Raw genomic sequence first — 20,614 nt, 5'->3', positions numbered from 1 at the left:
AGCACAAAAAAAAAAAAAAAAAAAAAAAAAAAAAAAAAAAAAAAGAGTTGTTTCTGTGGAGTAGTAGGTATGCAGGTCTGATTGAAATGGAATATAGTTTGTCAAAGGAATTTTGTTGTGAAGAACAGAGAACTGGGGTAATAGCTAGCATTGTGGGAGCAAAGGCTTCTTTTAAGAAGGGAGAAATTATAGGATGATTCAGTAGCAAGGGGAAAATTGATGATGCAGGAGAAAGAGGGGGCAAATGAAGGGATGATATCTTTTAGTAGGCAGGGAAGGGATAGAAACACAATATCTATTGTACCTGGAAAAAAGACAAAATATATGATTGTAAGTTCCTGATAAATTCATGGATGTAGTGGAAATTCTCTACTGATTGCTGCTATTTTCTCAATGCAAAAAAGAATCTGGGTCACCAGCTCAGACTGTGAAGAGTGGAGGTCTAACAGATTTGAGAAGAGACAAGAAGTTGTGAAAGAATGTAAGAGTTTGGGAGAGTGATTGGATTAGGGAAATTAGTAGGATTTCCAGGTACCAATAGGGGGGCCCATTTGAAGTTAGTGCTGGTTAATTTAAGGTGAGGGGTGTGCGTGTGTGTGTGTGTGTGTGTGTGTGTGTGTGTGTGTGTGTGTGTGTGTGTGTGAAGGAGGAGGAGGCTTGGGGGTGCTGCAAAGAAATGATTATAATGTTAGGGTCTAAGGTATTCATTGAGTCTACTAGTCAACCAGCTATCCAGTTCTTTTGCTGCATTCTAACTCAGTTCCTGGCAGAGAGTAGTGCTCAGTAAATGGCTGGTTGTTTTTCCAGTGATGAGGATGGGGACAACACTGTCCTGAACCCTGTCTTCAGGAAGCTTATCTCCTTAAGAGGCAAACTTCAGAGTCCATCCTATACACTGATACCATATTAATCTTTTCAAAACAGTGCTTTCACCCATCAGTTCCCCTGCTGGAGAACCATCAGGGGAATCCACATTCCTATAGAATTACAGATTCTTCTTAATTCATTTCTTATCCTTTCTAAAAAAGCCTTTTCTCAAGATTTTGTATTTTAGGACTGGAATTCCCTTCAGAAATCCCTGTATTTTGTATTAACTATGGTTAATATAGGGCCCAGTTAAGTGTGCACTCTGTGTGTGTGTGTGTGTGTGTGTGTGTGTGTGCGCGTATAAATATACATGCTTAAGATTTGAAGATGAGAGTGAAAAAATTCGTATTTTACTACAATTTAAATGAGCAGTACAAATGGAGAAATAGAAGTAGATTTTAAGATTGCAGGTTTATATAATCATATAATAATGAAGTATTAAGCATTTCCATCTTTAAAATGTCTGCTGTTAGTTGAACTAAAATACCTAAAAGGAGCATATGCTTTTGATAATGACAGACTAGGAAATATGTGGATCAGCTCTCCACATGAGAACTAGAAGAATCAGACAAAATATTTTTAAAAATATCTCCATGAAGGGCAGTGAAGAATTAAGAGGCCAAGATCCTGGAGAGATGGGAAACCTGGAGAGGTGAGCTCAGCATTTGGGGCTGCTTTTCCCTTAGAGGAAGCTGCCAGTTCTAGAAGAGACAGCTTGAGAGGCTGAGAAGTGAAGCAAAGCTTTTGACAACCTCGTAGGGGACCAAAAATTGGAGTTCAGAATCTGCCAGAGAGAGGGTCTCAGGTCTGAGTCTACTAGTGCTGTGGGTTGAGACCATGAAGGGGTATGCCCTTGGACTAAGAGTGAACTAACTGCAAATAGCCTGGCCCTTGCAAGTATTGAAGCACAGCTTCAGATAATCTGTCCTTATAATTAGATTAAATTAACCCCTGTTGTTAGTGTTCCTAGCTGCCTGCAAGAAACAAATGTAAATCTGCTTTAAGGGAAACTAGCATTGTAGGCTTCAGTTATTTCCTCAGTTTTTAAAATGTAATGTCTAGCTCTAAATAAAAAATAAACAGAGATACTACTGCACATCCATTAAAATGGCTAAAATCCAAAACACTGACAGAACCAAATGCTTGTAAGGATATGGAACAATAGAAACTTTCATTTATTGCTGGTGGGATTGTAAAATGGTACAACCATTTTGGAAAACACTTCGGCAGTTTCTTACAAAGTTAAAACATAGTCTGGCCATACAGTCCAGCAGTCATGCTCCTAGGTATTTATTCAGATGAGTTGAAAATGTATGTTCACGCACACAAAAAAACTGCACACAAACGTTTGTATCAGCTTTATTCATTATTGCCAAAAGTTGGAAGCAAGCAATATGTCCTTCAGTAGGTGAAGGTTAAAAAACTTTGCTGTATCCATACAAGAGAATATTCCAGTGACAAAAAGAAATGAGCTACTAAGCCATGCAGAGACATGGAAGAACCTTAAATGCATATTGCTAAATGAAAAAAGCCAGTCTGAAAAGACTATATACTGTAAGATTTCAAATATATGACATTCTGGAAAAGGCAAAACTGTGGAGACAGAAAAAAAATCAGTGATTGACAGTCTGTGGGGTAGGAAGTAGGGATGAATAGGTAGAGCACAGGGAATTTTTAGGGCAGTGAAACTATTCTGTATGATACCGTAATAGTGCGTACAGGACAGTACGCATTTGACAAAACCATAGAACTGAACAACACAAAGAGTGACAATGTAAACTGGACTTTAGTTGATAATAATGTATCAATATTGGTTTATCAATTTTAACAAATTTCTATTAATAATAATAATTTTAAAAATAGCTGCATGAGGAAATAACATTGAAAATCAAGAGAAGTAACAATCAATATAAAGAAACCCCCCATAGGGGATCCAGGTAATGGAGTTATCATATACAGAATTTAAAATTACCGTGTTGTAGATGCTCAGAAATAAAAGAAATGCTTGAGAATTGACCAGTAAACTAGAAAACATTTTTTAAAATGGCAGGCTTAGAACTAAAAAACACAATAACTGAATTATGAACTATGTGTATAGATTTAACAGCATCCTCATCTGCCTCCTCAAGGCATGAGCAGAAATCAATGAAGCAGAGGTTATACAACAGAGAAAATTTAACTTGCCAAGAGCTGATCAATCTGAAAAGATTGATAAAATGGCTTCTTCCCAAACTCCTCATAAAGTAGGTAGGTAGGTAGATGAATAAACACAAATGGACAATATAATGAATGAAAAAGGGATATCACTGTACATCTTACAGATAATAAAACAAAAAGACTATTACAAGAACAACTGTGTTAATTATGCAATTTTGATGAAATGAACAAATTCCTTGAACATCTCAACAAAACTAATACAAGAAGAATTAGGAAATCTAAATAGTCCTGTATCCATTAGGGAAATGGACTCCTTAATTTAAAACCTTCCATAGAGAAAATTTGGTATTTATATATATATATTGCAAAATGATTACCACAATAAGTCTAGTTAACATCCATCACCATATATAGCTACAGAATTTTTTTTCTTGTAATGAGAACTTTTAAGACATCGCTCAGTAACTTTCAAATATTGCAATGCAATATCATTAACTATAGTCACCATGCTGTACTTTACATCCACAGAACTTATTTATTTTATAACTGGAAGTTTGTACCTTCTGACCTCCTTCACCCATTTCACCCATCCCCCAGCCCCTGCCTCTGGCAACTGCCAGTCTGTTCTCTGTATCTTTGAGCTTATTTTATTTTTTTTTTAAAAGATTCCACATGTAAGTGAGATTATGTGGTATTTTTTCTTTCTCAGTCTGGTTTATTTCACTTAGCAAAATGCCCTTAAGGTCCATCCATGTTGTCACAAATGGCAAGATTTTCTTCTCTTTCATGGCCAAATAATATTCCAGTGTGTGTATCACATCTTCTTTATCCATTTATCCATTGATGGACACTTAGGTTTCTTCCATGTGTTGGCTGTTGTAAATACTGCTGCAATGAACTTGTGGGGGGGTGCATATGCCTTTTCAAGTTAGTGTTTTTGTTTTTTTTCACTAAATACCCGGAAGTGGAATTGCTGGTAGTTCTATTTTTAATTTTTTGAGGAACCTTCGTGTTATTTTCCATAGTGGCTGCATAAATTTACATTCCCACCGACAGTGCATGAGGGTTCCCTTTTCTCCACATTCTCACCAACACTTGTTGTTTCTTGTCTTTTTGAGAATAGCCATTCTGATAGTTGTAAGGTGATATCTCATTGTGGTTTTGACTTGCATTTCTGTAATGATCAGTTCTTTCTTTACATACTCAACAATTAGAAAATAAAATATATACCATTTACATTAGCATAAAAAATATTTAGAAACAAATCTAATAAAAGATAGGCAAATACTGCTAAGAAAAACTAAAGAAGACCTAGATAAAGGGAAACTATACCACACTTGATTTGAAAGACTCAATATTATTAAGATGTCAGTTCTTCCCAAACTGATCTGTAGATTGAATGCAATCCTAATCAAAATTTCATTAGTTTTCCTTGTGGAAATTGGAAAGTAGATTCTAAAATTCATATGAAAGTACAAAGGACTAGAACAACCAAGGCAATCTTGAAGAAAAACAACAAAGCTGGAGGACTTAACACTACTAGATATCAAGATTTACTTTAAGCTACAATCATTAAAACAGTGTGGTATTGGCATAAGGATAGACAGACAAATGGAACAGAATACAGTCCAGGAATAGTATATGAACACCTGACTTACCACAAAGTACCACTGCCTTTCAATAGGGAAAGGATGGTCTTTTAAGGATGTGGAGTCAATTGGTTATCATTAACCCAACCTAATTAGATAAAAATGAACTGCAGACCCAAATGTGACAAGTAAAAAAATAAAGCTGCTGGAAAAAGACTTGGGGAGAAAATCTTAAGATCTTGGGATAAGATTTTTTAAACAGGACATAAAAAGCACTAACTGTAAAAGATATGGTTGATAATTTGGATTTTATTACAATTAAGGACTTCTTTTTATAACACGACACTCTTATGGGAAAAAATGTTACCACACACTGAGAGAAGGTCAATCTGCAACACAAATATCTGACAAAGGATTCATATTCTGAATATATAAAGAACTCCTACAAATAAGAAACAGATTACTCCAAAATATATTTTTTTAAACAGGCAAAAGACTAAGACAAGCACTTCACAAAAAATGGATATCCACATGGTCAGTATGCATAAGAAAAGGTAATCACCCTCATTAGATAACAGGAAAATGCAAATTAAAGCTACAGTGACATATTATTCTATTCCACCAGAGTAGCTAAAATTTTAAAAGACCGACCACACCAAGTGTTGGTAAGGATGTAGAGCAATTAGAACTGTTGTATATTGCTGGTGGGCATGTAATTAGTAATTAGTTAGAACCACTTTAGAAAACTGACAGTTTTTACTAAAGATATATGTATACTGTATGACTCATTCCTGGGTATATACTCAAAGAGAAATGAGGACATATATCTACCAAAAACATATTCAGGAATGTTCATAAAACTTTATTCATAGTAGCTTCAAAGTAGAAAACAATTCAAATTCTTATCAGTAGAAGGGATAAAATATTAGTGTTTGTAAAATGGATAACAGCATAACAGTAGAGAGGAACTGTGACATGCAATAACATGGCTTAGTCATAGGGATAAAATGTTGAACAACAACCAGAAAATCCAGAAACAGAAGTGTATATAGTGTATGATTTCTTTGATGTGGGTAGGTGAATGAATAGACAGAGTCCTGAGTCACCTGTAAATATATACATACTTGTGCTACTAAAGGACAGAAGGGTGGTTCCTGGGCCAGGGTAGGCAATGAATGAGCTATACCTGTAAGCAGTAACATGAATAAATCTCGCAGTATTGAGTGAAAGAAAAAAGCCATCTATAAAAGAATATGCACTGTGACTCCATTTGTATGAAGTTCAAAAATACGCAAAACTAAACTACAGCTTTGGAAGTAAATTAGTTGGTTACCTTTTCAGAGGACAGAGGGGGTAGAGATTGAAAGGAGGGAAGGGTAGGGGCCCTTTTGGTACGGCAGTGCTCTTGACCTGTGAGGTAACACCACCAGCATTTGCTTTGTGGTTTTACATTTTGCTTTACATTTTTCTGTAAGCCTGTTATACTTAGGTAAAGAGTTAGAAACCAAAAATCTAAAAGGTCTGGAGCTACTAAGTGATTGTCAACATTTATAGGTGTTTTTCGTAAAAAAAATTAAAATGACCTGTTTATAAAACTGAAAAAGTGTTACCTTTTTTCATTTACTACTTTTGCATTATACATAGATTTTTCCATATTAGAAAATTTTCCCTTTGTGAAGTTTAAGTTTTTTTCTTTTTAATATTTAGGTAGGCATGCTTTCAAACTGAGATCCATCCATAATCAATCTTATCTGTCTGATCCTTTAATTTACTACTTTGGTAGCAATTTATCAGTTGCAAACATGCTTTTAAATTTTAAATTTATAGTTGTTTTAAACCCATGATAATCTTCTGGGAAAATGAACAGTCATGATTATGAGGTGACAGGTAAACTCATTAGTAAAATTTGACTCCTTCCCTTCCTAGATTTTTTATTTGCACAATTTCCTTATTGATATCAATTTTCTGGTTTGACATTTATAATGGTTCTGTTTGTCACGTTGAGGATATGAGGTAGATCTGTGTTTTATTATCTTTAAAATTTTTAGTAAGCATCATATCTACTAATCTTTGCTCCTAGTATTCCCTGAAAATATTCATCTCTAAGTAAAATTTTTTTGGTGACTAAAATATTCACTATATAGCTTTGTTCAAATAGGAGAGTATGTATTACCATACTTGCTCATATTAATTGTTTCTCTTTTTCTAGAGAAAATCTCTTCATGAAAACAAGTTGAAGAGAATGCAGGAAAAGGTAGAAGTCTTGGAGGCAAAGAGAGAAGAATTAGAAACAGAAAATCAGGTGTTAAATAGGTAATGTGTTTGTGTGTATACATACCCCATGTGGCTATTTTGATATTATACAACTTTGTTTCTGAGTATAATGCACTTGGGTTTCTTTTAAAATATACACTTAAAAGAATTCTAAAACTATTCATTAGACTCCTAATTCATTATCTTTGCTGTTTTTTTTCTGATTGAATGTTTCTTCAAACCAAAAGGTCTTTAACACATGCATTTGTATTACAGTTGGGACTGACAGGAGAGGTCAGTCACTGGCTTTGGTAGCCAGGAGTGGTGTGAATCCTTGCTGTTGAGACAAGACAGTTTAGTGATTACGAGTTCTAAAATTGTGGCCACAACTTTGAATCAAAGTTCAGTTTTTTTATTTTTTGGTATGGAAAATATTATTGGACAGTAGCTTCTGGTTTTTCATTTACATCCAAGCACAGCTAATAATCTGCATCATTAGCATTTTTGAGCAGAGAAGATTTACCATATTAAGTTAGTGGTAGTGGCAGTGTATGACCCATGTGATTCAAGTTAATAAAATCTTTTCAAATTCAGGTAATTAGTAGTAGTCTTCAGCATTTAGACAGTATCAGACTTTTCTGTAATGGGAATTGCCTGTATAGCAAGCAGTGATGTTTTATAATGTACACTGGTCTTCTTGGGTATAATTATTACCAAAATGTGAACAGTTGTGTTTTTTTTAGAACATCCAAGAGGAAGACTGTGGAATAAATGCCAACTTTATAATACTCTCTGTTCCAAAGTAAGAAGCCACCAAATTCATTCTAAAACAAAATTCAACTTAATATTTCAAAATTAATGGTTATGGAGGAGGTGTTACCAATTCAAGATTGGGCAGCTATGGCACAGATGGCCTAGAACTTCGAATGGTTTTGAAACTATATTTGATTACTGGTGTGATTGATCGTCAGGAAACTCATGTCCAAAAAGGTGGTGATCTGTGAAAATTGACCATATTTCACCTACAAAAATGGCATTCATAAGATTCAACCTAGGGCTTCCCTGGTGGTGCAGTGTTTAAGAATCTGCCTGCCAATGCAGGGGACACGGGTTCGAGCCCTGGTCCAGGAAGATCCCGCATGCTGTGGAGCAACTAAGCCCGCGTGCCACAACTACTGAGCCTGTACTCTAGAGCCCGTGCACCACAACTACTCAGCCTGCACTCTAGAGCCCGTGCGCCACAACTACTGAAGCCCTAGAGTCTGTGCTCTGCAACAAGAGAATGCACTGCAATGAGAAGCCCACGTACTGCAATAAAGAGTAGCCCCCCCCCAAAAAAGAGTAGCTCCCACTCACTGCAACTAGAGAAAGCCCACGTGCAGCAATGAAGACCCAACACAGCCATAAATAAATAAACAAATAATTCCCTTAAAAAAAAAAAAGATTCAACCTAGCATTTTCTCTATTTCTGTTTGATTCCTGCAGTAAAATAAGGCACCCTTTCGGTTTAAGGAGTCTCCTTTTAGTTTCAGGATTCATGGGTTGGCGGAGTAAAGTGGAAATGAAAGTAAAAGTATCAAAAGATTTTTAATCTTTGATTAATTGGCAAATAAAACTTTAAAATCAGTTGATAGCCTGTAGGGCCAATAACGCATATAATTAAGATGTCATATCATGTTTCTGTTTATCTTTCTAGATAAACCAAATTTTATGTGTATATTATATATAGATAAATCTTATAATTTAGAAATCCTTCTCTTCCAATTAAAATTATGTTCTATGACTCATACCATTCTTCAATAGAATGTAACTGTATTAAACAACAGAAACACTTTTTCTTTTTAAGACAAAATGTTCCATTTGAAGAACATACAAGGCTTCAAAAAAGACTAAAGGATATACAGAGAAGACATAATGAATTTCGAAGTTTAATTTTGGGTCCTAACATACCTTCAACAGCATCCATCAATCCTGTAAGCTTTCAGTCACCAACTGTGATTCCAGGCATGGAACTCTCCTTTCCTCCTCATATGCAGGTATGAGCATTTATTTTAGGGAAAAAAGTTAGATAAATATTTCCATAAGTTTTTACCTGTTTAAATAGTTAAAAACCTAAATCTTTACCAGAAAAATCTGCTGAGAGGCATAGTGGATTTGAGTCTATCCTATCCTTTAGCGATGGTGCTAGGAGCAAAGTCTCCTGTTGGGCAGTTGAAAGGAAGAAGCTTAACTGATAAGTCTTTGAATAACTGTTGAGTCTGTAGTCACTCATACAATACTAATTACTACCAACATTTATGCAAATGTACTGCACTATGTATTTTCCATACAGTATTTAATCCTAATGAAAAATGCTTTGAGGGAAGGTATTAGTATTCCCAATTTGCAGATGAGGAAGCTGAGTCAGAGAGGTGAAGTGACTTGACTAAGGTCATAGCTAAGTGAGAGTTGAATTTCATACCTAAATCTAATTCCAAAACCTGAGATGGTTCTACTTTATCAGATCCCTGAGATGTTGATGGAATCAAATTGATTGGATGACTTTCAGCAATGACATTTTGTAATGTTGAAAGCACTGAAGATTTTTAATGTTGTAAGTCACTGAATTGAATCTCAGACGAAGTGCTTTGTTTATATGATAAACTGCTATTAAACTCTCATCACATTAGAAAGTTGCCATATAAGTACAGCTGGGCCCTACATTACTATTATCTAATTCACTCCCTGGTGAATTTTACACCTAGAGAGGAACAGACTTTGGGTTTTTGCTGAAGGCTACAGCCAGAGGCAGGAGAGAAGCAAGGACTAGTTGGTAGTCTAGACCATACTGGTGTTCTTAGACTGCTAAAATGGTCATCCTTTTCTTGCCAGATGTTGCAAGCCTGAATAAAAGAGGCACTGAGGCCACTGCCTAACGCTTATTTTTCCACCAGTTTTTCTAACCGTCTTTTTTGGTGTGCTTTTTCTTTTCTTTTCTTTTTCCTCTTTCTGTGCTTTTAAGGAGGAGCAGCATCAAAGGGAACTCTCTCTACTTCGCAAAAGACTAGAAGAACTAGAAACAACACAAAGAAAACAACTAGAGGAACTTGGATTTCCTGGGGAATGATTTTCTTGGAGAAAAGCAGATCAAAAGGGATGAAATCAGTGACTCGATAAGGCTTGAAGTTTTAACGTATGTGGTATTTAGATAGTTTATTACTGTTTGCCAAAACACTTGAATGTGCCTCAAGAGGAGGTACCAGTACCTGATGTAGTGAATGAATGTCAGGATTTTAGGGTTATACTAATGATAAGTGAAGCACTAAAGTAGCTTCAGAGATATTTAGAATATTATTGACAACCCTTTGAGAATGTGAAATAAATGAATAAAAGGAACTCATTAGGGAATCAAGTTTTTAAATTATTTTATTAATCTTACTTTGTTGAATTTTTTGGCATTTTGCCTAAAACATGCCCATCTTGAATTCCCTCTTCCTCTTCTTTGAGATGCTTGGCAATAACAGGGTCAGTGAACATTTTCTGGTTTACTATATATGAGTTATAAACCTCTAGTTCTTGAAAAATGACAATTTTAAAGTTAGTATAAAAAATAAGATATCTAGATATATATTATAAAACACTACCTTTTCTAAAAGCTGTGTGCACATAATATATTAAAAAGCTTAATATTTTTCTAACTGCATTGTTTTGTGTTTAATTTTGTTTTAACCATGCAGTGTAGAAGACCTCACTAATTTTGGCTTCGTTGGGTTATAGGAGTGATAGAAAATAACAAAGGACAAATAATTAAATCCTGTGGCTGTATAAAACAAGGGCCATTCATTGTAAAACTTGCACCCAGTGGGGTCCCTTTAGAAGTATTGCTGGTTTTTAACTTTTCCTCCTACTGTTTTGGATCTAACCAAACTGTTATAAATGTTTTATTTCTGTGGCTGCGTTGGGTCTTCGTTGCTGCGTGTGGGCTTTCTCTAGTTGCAGGAGCAGGGACTACTGTTCATTGCAGTGCGTGGGCTTCTCATTGCGGTGGCTTCTCTTGTTGTGGAGCACAGACTCTAGGGACGCGGGCTTCAGTAGTAGTGGTGCACGGGCTTAGTTGCTCCGCAGCATGTGGGATCTTACTGGACCAGGGCTCGAACCCGTGTCCCCTGCATTGGCAGGTGGATTCTTCACCACTGCGCCACCAGGTAAGTCCCCATTTGCTTTTCGTTTTTTTTGAAATTTTATTTATTTATGATTGCTGTGTTGGGTCTTCGTTTCTGTGCGCGGGCTTTCTCTAGTTGCGGCAAGCGGGGGCCATTCCTCATCGCGCTGCGCGGGCCTCTCACTGTCGCGGCCTCTCTTGTTGTGGAGCACAGGCTCCTGATGCGCAGGCTCAGCGGCCATGGCTCACGGGCCCAGCCGCTCCGCGGCATGTGGGATCTTCCCAGACCAGGGCTCGAACCCGTGTCCCCTGCATTGGCAGGCAGATTCTCGACCACCGCGCCACCAGGGAAGCCCCCCGTTTGCTTTTTTTATGTAACATTTTGAAGGCATTCTTTCTGCTGGAATAACTTCACGTCAACAAGGCAAAGCTCAAGTCTGCAGGACTAAGTGGAATGTTCATTATCCAGAAGTCCTCACATTCGAAAGTCCAAGTTAGTTGATTGATAGTGGAGGCCAGGAGTGAAACTGTGCAGCCTTAACATCATTTAGAAGAAACCAGATTTACACTTCGTTTTTGAAAAATAATTAATTTCCATGGAGCCACTCAGAATTTAAAAATTATAACTAGAAATTTTGAAGGGGGAAAAAGACAAAAACAGTCCACATTTACATCAAAATGTTTATTTTTGGATATAGACATTTAAAACATTCATCTCCAAGAAGAACGGCTTCAATCAGGTATACAATAAGAAATAGACTTTAAATCCCTAATACAGAAAAAGGTAACAGAATTAATTTTTAAATGCTGCTGTAGACACTAGTGTTTGTTAGAAAAAGAAAGTTGTTTATAAATGGTTTTGCACCAAAAAAATATGCAAAGAAACTTGAAAATAGACAATGTTTGCCATTTGTTTCTCTGGTTGCTGTTTAATATAGACCCAGTGACTGATTGTCTTCAGCACACATCTAATTTGGCCATTTACTGCATTTGGCTAATGTGATCCAGATAGTGCTTTTCACTGGAGGATTGACAAACACGCTACATACGTTAGTGAATCTTCACACCACCTCAGTGAGGTAGGTTAGAAATATTATACAGAAATTGAGGCACAAAGAGGTAAGTGACTTGCCCAAAGTTCCCAGCAGCACAGTCCCTGGAAAAGAAGGTAAGTCTCCACACAGGACTCATGTGCCAGAGAGCTGGACAGGGACACCCTCATGTAGCATTTACTGAATACTTAGATAAAGCTGTAACTGATCCTTTGAGATTTCTTAGCATTTCTGTACCCTAAAGAAGGGAAGTCTTCTGGGCAACTCTCCTACCCCTGGCTCTCAACTCTCCAACTATTGTGAACCCCTTCACATCAAGACTGTAGCAGCCTTAGATGGGGACCAGACCTCTCACCTTCATAAGTAACCTATTTGGTAGTATTTTTGAGGTGTGTCCATTGGACAGATAATAGTCAAAAGCGACAGGATTGGCCAGGTGCCTATCAGGGCAATAAATGCTTATTTTCTCTGATCAGTTTGTGAGGTGTCACCTCTCACTCTTTACCAGAGAGAGAGGAGCAAAAAGAACTTCATTCATTTAAGACAGACTCACATTTAAATCCTGATATCCCATACAGTGTTGGTAAATGATTTTAAGGAATGTGTGATCAATGTTTTATTTGCTACTTGAAAAAATTTCTTTCCTCAATCTGGGATTTGGAGCACCAAGGGTAAAGGTGCCACAAGGAAAGTTTGAGAGTTGCCAATTACACTTTTTACTTCTGGTTTAATAGAAGGAAAACACAGTGGTATTAGAGTTGGTCGTGAGCAGCAAAAATTCAGGAATAAAAAATCAGCAATAAAAAGACTACAGTATAACTAGATAGGGAATTCTTTTAAAAAAAGGCATGAATAACTCTTTCTCTGGTGAGGAATACTCTCAAAAAGTACATCGTTAAGACTAAGATACCAAGTTGTATACTAATATTTTTCAGGCCATGGGCCTCAAATATATATATTCATATATAATACTCCAGTGTGAACAGCAATTTCATGAAATGTAAAATGTATTTCTTTTTTAATCACACACAAGTATTTATAACCACAGGGTTCACCAGAAATCTAAAGCAAGGAGATAATATAGAGATGTAGGATTAGGGGAGTGAGTTACTCTTCCACAAAGTGTTTAGACAGAAATAAGCTACTGATTTTTTTTTTTTTTTTTACAATAGCCAACATGTCCACTATCAAATACATTTAATATGAAAAAAATAAAATAAAATGAATAAAAAATAAAATAAAATGAAGAAAACGTACATACTTTTAAACGTCTGGGTAGAATGCTGTTGCATTTAAAGAAGCCTACTCCCTCTCCTTGCTTTAGAGTTCCTTAGTGAAATGGAGGTGAGTTTGATGGAGTACAGTCGGTGACCACTGAAAAAACACGAGCCCTTTCAACAATGTTGCAACACTGTTAGTTTTTGGTTTAAAAACACACACACACTCACAAATGCTAAGTGTACACACTACCAAATTCTGCGGTCAGCTTTCCCAAGAACTGCCGGGGAAAGTTTCAATGCTGCAAGTCCTCAAGGTTGCCCTAACACCCCTACCTTGTTTCCAGATGACTCATTTCACATTTTGTTTTGATCACTGGCAATGTCTCTTGTCTGCAGCAGTGCAGTGTAGTCACAAGGGCTACACAGCTGTAGTTTTCAAACAAAACCACCTATATCATTGTGCTTAAGTGGAGACTGTAATTACAATACTGACCCTTGCTTACTGGCCCTGTATTCTCTGTGAACAAGGAGGCTGTGACAACCACTCCAACTCTATGTACAGAAGCGCTCCCACAGTACACACACAGGCACAGTGCTTGGTATGCTTTCTAAAAGCTGTGCATGTGCCTTGCTCTCTTAAAAAGACAGTGCTCAAAGTGGGACCTATGTGCAAACTTAAAAAATTAACGACACAGAGTAGCTTAAGCAGCCATTTTGCTCCCAAGTCGTCTGAAGAACTTTACCAGATTAAGCCAGGCCCCCAGAGTGCTTACATCCACTTGCATTTCTTCTTTTCATCAAATAAGACTTTTACATGCAAGAGTTGTTTCTGAGCTTCTTCCAGCCCTCGTTCTCTTTCTAGTTTATTTAGAATCTGTTGACAATTAGAACAGTTATTTTAGATATTGTGGTTTTAGCATTACAATTCTTTTTTGTTTTTTTTTTTGCATTCCTGATGCTGTGAGTGGTAAAATCTGTATGAAACAGATGCCAACATTTTCTTCAATCATTTAATACTCACTTTGCAAGTTGTTTTGCTAAGTCATTATCACAGGATCAACAACGCTTAGGTTTAAAATAGAAGCTCACAAGAAATACCAAACTAGTTGCTTACAAATATGGGGCCAGAATTTCAAGGCCCTGTTTTATGCATTATGTTACAGCCATTCCAAGCACAGCAAGCATTCCTGGGCAGCCAACATGCAGGCAAGTATTTCTTCTTAAATGCAGCAGGCAGGGGCATCCTGGTCAGAGCCGTCTACTTCCCTTCCCTCCCCTCCCCTCCCCTCCCCTCCCCGGCAGTGTAGCCCCTCCTCTCCCCTCCCTTCCCCAGTGCTTCCCTTCTAACCCCTGACCCCTGGAAAGAGGGATGCTTATCATGTTCAAGGAACTCATTGCCTCTACCCTACCTTAGTGCTTCACTTGATCTTCAAGTAGCAAATGGAATTGGTGAGCTATTCTCACCATTGACATGGATAGCCTGTCCCAGCATGACTGAGTGGGGGGAATCAGGGAAGGGGGAATTAACATATTTGGAAACAGCGCATCTGATGACTGTGTCTGTGTGAATTCCCAAAGAAAAAAATCCAGATTAAGGAGGATTAATCATAAAGGAGAATGGTTTATTGAAATAGTTGCTTAAGTTAGAAATATGTCATACTTTAACTACTGAATACAGAATCTAGGCGATTTAACAAGCTTAGCTTTCATTTTAGCAGATTACAACCAAGCATAAGCAGGCCCCTTTTATTAGGACCACTACTTACTCATCAAAGTTAAGTATGCCAGTATGGCTATAGGCCCCATTAACTCAAATGTAAATGGTTGGTCCAAAGGCGAGCAGCATAATAAAACTATGAGGGGCAGCAGCCGCGCACAGGGTCTGGCTTGGTGCCAGGATCCCCCATCTCAGACAGGCTTCCTGGCCTCCCTTTCTGGCCATTTGGGATGCCAGAGCTGTCCTGAGACCTACAGAATGCTTTATAACCAAATTCTGGTGACTGATTCATACCTATTTTTTTTTAAATGTTATTTAAAATCTTACCTCATCAAAATATTTTACGATGTATTTGTAGATTTCTGTCAAGGCCACTTCTTCATTAAATTCATTTTCATGTTTCTTAAAGAAATAAAGCCTTGTTGAGAGATTCTGAAATGGCGCTTTTTTTTTTTAAAGAAATACCCAGATACAGTCTTTTTACTTTGTAACAATACCTTAGATTCCTGAGTTAAGAATTCTTCCATCTCTGAAGATGACAATGGAGGCAAATCCCTGATTGCTTTGTAATAAGACTTGACTTCCTCTTTGTAGGTTGGGATATCCTTGGCATAGAGAAGTTTATTAGTTGGTGCTTCCTGAAAAACAACCACCGCCAAAAGAGTTTTTAAAAAAAACCATGGGGAATTTATAAGAGTACCAGTGTAGCTGAACCTCCACCACTATTATCTCCTGGTAACAAGGACTCTTCATACAGTAGGCCTTCATAAACGTTGTTGACTGCATGACTGACTGCTACCCAGATAGTTCTGGTGAGTCACTGTTATTTTCAGGCAGATTAAATGCTAATATATTCTGCCTTCCTCTCATAAAAGAACTGAAAGTATTATTTTTGCATGATTTTGAGTTACTGTAACAATGGAACTTATTGCAATCATAGTTCATTACTAATAGTTGTAAAAAGCCTGAATTAAAACGTTTGCTCTCATCCTCACCCACCAGTGAATTCTGGCATTTATAAAAGGTTTGAGTGTAGGTCTGATTGAGCCCTTTATATAACCATGAACGTGGCAGGTAATTGGCAGTGGCAGATTTTCCTGCTTGTCCCTTCTATTTTATTAGATTATAAAGATTTTCCAGTGTCCTCAGGAAAGAGCATGGTCATTAGTATTGGTGGCTCTGATGTCTCATTGTGCAAAAACTCCCTGGAGTTTGAATGTTTTTAAGTAATTTTAACAGGGATATTAAAATTTAAATGAAGATTTGTTTTTAAAAGTTAAAATTTTGACAAAATTCACATCTACTGTCAAAGAAAAATTAATAAATAGTTAATCTAAGAAAGAAATGGAAAAATGTATTCTGGCCAACCTGAGGATTATGACCCAGGAGATAGCCTCTCAGAAAGCTGTGAGCACTGTTTGGAAGAGGTAAGGCGGGGAGGCCTGTATATGTGATTTGAGGGAAGGGGGATGTGCAGTCAAATGCACATCTTGGCTGAAGTTTACTGCTATTTGTGAGGAACAGATATCTTAGAAATGCACTAAAACCATTAACTAAGTATGGGAAGATTCAAGAAACTGAGTTCATAAAATTTTCTCTTGAAAATATCTAACTGAGGGCCAGTTCTGCCAGTTTCCCCAGAGCACAAAATGCCTCATCCTGATCTTTGCCTTGAAGTCCTTTCAGGGTGTATTACTTATTGCAATATTGATTTGATTGTAAACTGACAAACTAGAGGTATTAGAAATCTCAGGCAAGATTTTCTTCCCCATCAGAAATTTGTTGTATTCAAATAGACGCTTTTAGGTATATTCAGATAGAATTAATTTAGGCAAATTTCAATAGTTTCATACTTCGGGTTCATAGTTTATTAGTGCCTGTAGACGATTTTTCTAGGAAACAAAAACAAAAGGTTTTCACGGGCGGAGTCTGCAGTAGGATGGAGATGATCTATTTTGGTTTTCACTTAAACTAGATTAAAAATAGAAATGAGAGATTTTTTGAAGAAAAGCAAATTTTCAGTGATTATGACTGACTTTCTTTTTAGCTGGTATGGTTTATTATTTGAATGTTTACGAGGAAGACAGAAATACCTACAGGAAATCCTAAAGCTGGGCCTTACCTTTCCAAGTTGCTGCTCTGTGAGGGAGAACGCGTCCATGAACGCCTGGGCGATCACTGACAAACAGCCATCTATGTGTGGTGTCTTCTTAATGTCAAAGACAAACTGAGGGTTCTTCAGGATATTTACCCAGAAGCGAAGAGGGAGGCTGTTCCAAGAGAGAGAAATCTCTCTTCAAATACAGCCATTCATACGAGGCAGATGCTCTGTTTATCACAGTTTGTAAACGGGTATTTTCGTCCTTGTCATTGAAGTATGCAAGTCTGCTTTGCCAAATATACCAAGCAACAGATGGCAGCGTCACTCAGAACAAGAAAGGGTTAAACTGTCAGAGCTACTGAAAGGGAGGACTGGAGAAGTCTGAAAGTGGCCCTTGACAAGAATTTTCTCCACAAAGAGTTCCAGATTATACTAGATAATGGTTACCAGTGAGAACATCTCATCAGATCTCTAGAACCTGACCTCTTCTCACCCCCTCTAAAGAGTGCTACAGCCCGGCCTAAGCCACTGTCATCTCTCACCTAGATTATTGCCCCCCAGTTCCCAACAGTTAATTCTCCCACAGGTACCAGCAATCCTCGTAACTCAGAATCAGGTCCTGTGTCTGCTCTGTTCCCAACCCTCTGTGGCTCTCCATCCCTCTCTGGAGAAAACCCCTGCATGATCTAGGCCTGGGCCTTCATCTGCTACCCTTCACCGTACCCCAGCTCCACTGGCCTCATCACTCCTGTTCTTCATGCATACCAGGCAGGCTTGTGCCCCAGGACTTTGCTTTTGTCTGTCTTTCTGAAACGGTCTTGCCCCAGACGGCCTCAGGGTTTGTGCCCTCTTTCTTTGAAGACCTGATCCAAATGTCATCTCCTGAGGCCTCTGACCACCCTATCCTGTCTCTATTCTTTTTTCCCCACTCTGTGCACTGCACTAATCAACTTCTAACATGCCACAGTCTACCTGTTAAAGTGCAAGCGCTGTAAGAACACGGATTTCTGTCTGTTCATTACTTTATCTCCAACACCTAACAAACAGTACTTGGTATACAGTCGGTACTCAGATATTTGCATATGAACTTGGAAGTCATTCAGGGTCCTGTGGCCTAGCTAATTCCCTCCATGATATGGGCTGCCGGGCCTCTCAGTAGCTCTCCTGTCCTGACCAGTGCCCCTGCTCATGTGCTACTGTCTTCACCGTGAAATTGTCGCCTGCAGCACCGGAGCCTGGTGTGGGAGAAGCAGGGCCTGGGAAGGAGAGGCTAGAACAAAGGGAGGGAGGGAGGGAGCCAGAGTAGGGAGGGAGGGAGCCAGAGTAGAGAGTGAGGATAGACCCGGAGCTTTTAACACTTATTTAAAATGGTCTGGCTAACCCCAATGCTTAGAAGGGCTTGAGGCTGCACTGCGAAGTTCTACTACATCATAACTAACGCTCATTCACCTCATGCACAGAGTATTTCAATTAGAGGTAATGAGCCATGTTTCTTTACTGAGGAGAAATTTTAATTTGGATGCCTTGCCTCAGCTTAAAGTATTAAAAAACAAAACAAAATACAACCCTCTAAGTCAAGTCTCATGGCATTTGATCAAATAAAAGGAGAAATTTCTATACAAAATAGCTTGAAAACCGCAAAGAGTAATTCTCTGAGGGACAAATTTAAGAGTCTTCTCTAATGGAAAATTGTATGATAAAACCACAAAATATTAACGTCTCATCTTTTACTGGTCAAGCTAAACTTGTTAAAGATAATAGAGTTTATTTTCTTTGTCCTAAAGACTAGGAGTCTCAGCACAGGAATGGTTTTGTTTATTGTTTAAAAATAGTAACAGCAAGGAACTGCTTTGACATGATAGCTTACCAAGCCAAAAAACTCTAAGATGGGGATAAATGAATCCTTCTGTAATCATCCATGCCCTTCTTTTAGTTAAGATTCTGACCCAGGTTCTTGAAAACAGTAATCACCTACTGTTTGTTCCCACCTGTTTGTTTTCCAAATATGTACAACATCAGGATCTGTGATTTTTTTACTTTCAGCCTGGGCATCCAAAAAGTCAAAAAAGTATTTTATAGCAAACGGGGCTCTGCTGTTGGGTAAACTCCAAATGCTTCTAAAAAGTTTTTCGAGCACAGAGTGAATTGCCACCTGAAAGACAGAGCACATCAAGACTTGGAAGATTAAAAAAAATGGGGTGGTGGTTTTGAAAACATGATGAAAAATGAAATCTAAGTTAGAAAACAGAAAAACAAGCTGAAGACAAAGTATGTAAAATCGTCAAACGAGGCCAACACTCACAGTATTAGACAAAGGTCCTGAAAATCCATGCCCAGGTTTAAATCTGCTTCATAAGCTTCTTGCTGATAACACTGTTTAGTCAACAGGGAGGCTATCTTAGACATCTCTAGCAGTTGAAATGTAAGTTGGAGGTCTGTATACACAAACCAAGAAGCCCCAGACGTTTGGCTTTTATTATGTTCAGCCTAGAAAAACTCAAGGGATATTGCTTGGTTCCCAGAACTTTTCCTGTTGCATGTATTTCCATCATAGGGTTTTATTGTGTACTTTCCAAAGCATTTGAGTGTTTTACTAAAACAAAATAGGCAGAGCTCTGTGGGACAGATGAGAAAATCAAGAGGCTCTGGCTGTCCTCTACCCACTAAACAAATCTAAGCTCCAAGCGGATGCTCTGCTATAATCTGAAGAAGCATATGCCCATCAGAAGACTAGGGCCAGGTGTAGATAATAGCATTTACATTGCTAGTCATTTCCGGAAAAAAAGAAAAGGATCACCACAGACTTCCATTAATCCCACTAAAAGCCAGATAAGGGCTTCCCTGGTGGCGCAGTGGTTGAGAGTCCGCCTGCCGATGCAGGGGACACGGGTTCGTGCCCCGGTCCAGGAGGATCCCACACGCCGCGGAGCGGCTGGGCCCGTGAGCCATGGCCGCTGAGGCAAAAAAAAAAAAAAAAAAAAACAAAGTAAAATTTGCTCCCGATTTGGTATTGCATGGGCTTTCATATCTGACACTTTTATATGTGAACAGAATTCTTAGTTTTAAAATGACCTCCCCCCTCTTCATTTTATTTGCAATTCAAAGAGGAAGTTTTATTTCTCACCTATAATAACAAGTAAACAAAAAGGAATAATTATGCTGTCCACCTAAAAATATAACAATAGTGCAATGGTGGGTAAAGGGACTGGGAACAATATTAAATCCCTGACGGAAGATGTTATGGTGGAAATTTGTAAAGTGCTTTATCTTTGCAGTTTGTAAAAACAGAAGAAGAAGGGGGTAGGAAGTGTTTACAATTTAAACTTTCATTTTGCTTTGCTAGAAGGCACAGGGGATTTGTAGCATTTTCACACTTCAGTGGAAATTAAGTCAAACACATCATACACCCCCAAGGTAGCCGTGAAAGCGCTCCCAGAACAGTAAGTTTACCTTGGTCGACAGCAGCTTTGTCAGATACATTTCTTTAACTTTGAACTTGTGCTTCCCTCGATGTCTC

General features: G+C 37.9%; 2 protein-coding genes across 2 annotated transcripts in view; one reads left to right on the top strand and one right to left on the bottom strand.

Moving 5' to 3' along the window:
* The window catches only part of CEP83 (centrosomal protein 83), a 70,970-nt gene extending 60,431 nt beyond the window's left edge, over positions 1–10,539 (top strand). Inside the window, exons 13-15 of the mRNA XM_007468208.1 lie at positions 6,823–6,926; positions 8,713–8,902; positions 9,868–10,539. Coding sequence (XP_007468270.1) covers positions 6,823–6,926; positions 8,713–8,902; positions 9,868–9,972 — 399 coding nt within the window. The 3' untranslated portion in view covers positions 9,973–10,539. The remainder of the gene's footprint in view (positions 1–6,822; positions 6,927–8,712; positions 8,903–9,867) is intronic.
* Positions 10,540–13,678: 3,139 nt separating this feature from the next.
* PLXNC1 (plexin C1) overlaps positions 13,679–20,614 on the bottom strand; it is a 142,399-nt gene continuing 135,463 nt past the window's right edge. Inside the window, 6 exon segments of the mRNA XM_007468207.1 lie at positions 13,679–14,153; positions 15,324–15,398; positions 15,494–15,634; positions 17,119–17,266; positions 19,086–19,249; positions 20,548–20,614. The exon segment at positions 20,548–20,614 is cut by the window's right edge and continues 8 nt beyond it. Of these exon segments, the coding sequence (XP_007468269.1) occupies positions 14,049–14,153; positions 15,324–15,398; positions 15,494–15,634; positions 17,119–17,266; positions 19,086–19,249; positions 20,548–20,614 (700 nt within the window). The 3' untranslated portion in view covers positions 13,679–14,048.

This window comes from Lipotes vexillifer, unplaced genomic scaffold (assembly GCF_000442215.2).
Source record: "Lipotes vexillifer unplaced genomic scaffold, Lipotes_vexillifer_v1.1 scaffold180, whole genome shotgun sequence".
NCBI lineage: Eukaryota > Metazoa > Chordata > Mammalia > Artiodactyla > Lipotidae > Lipotes > Lipotes vexillifer.
This window is presented reverse-complemented; position numbering and strand designations above follow the sequence as displayed.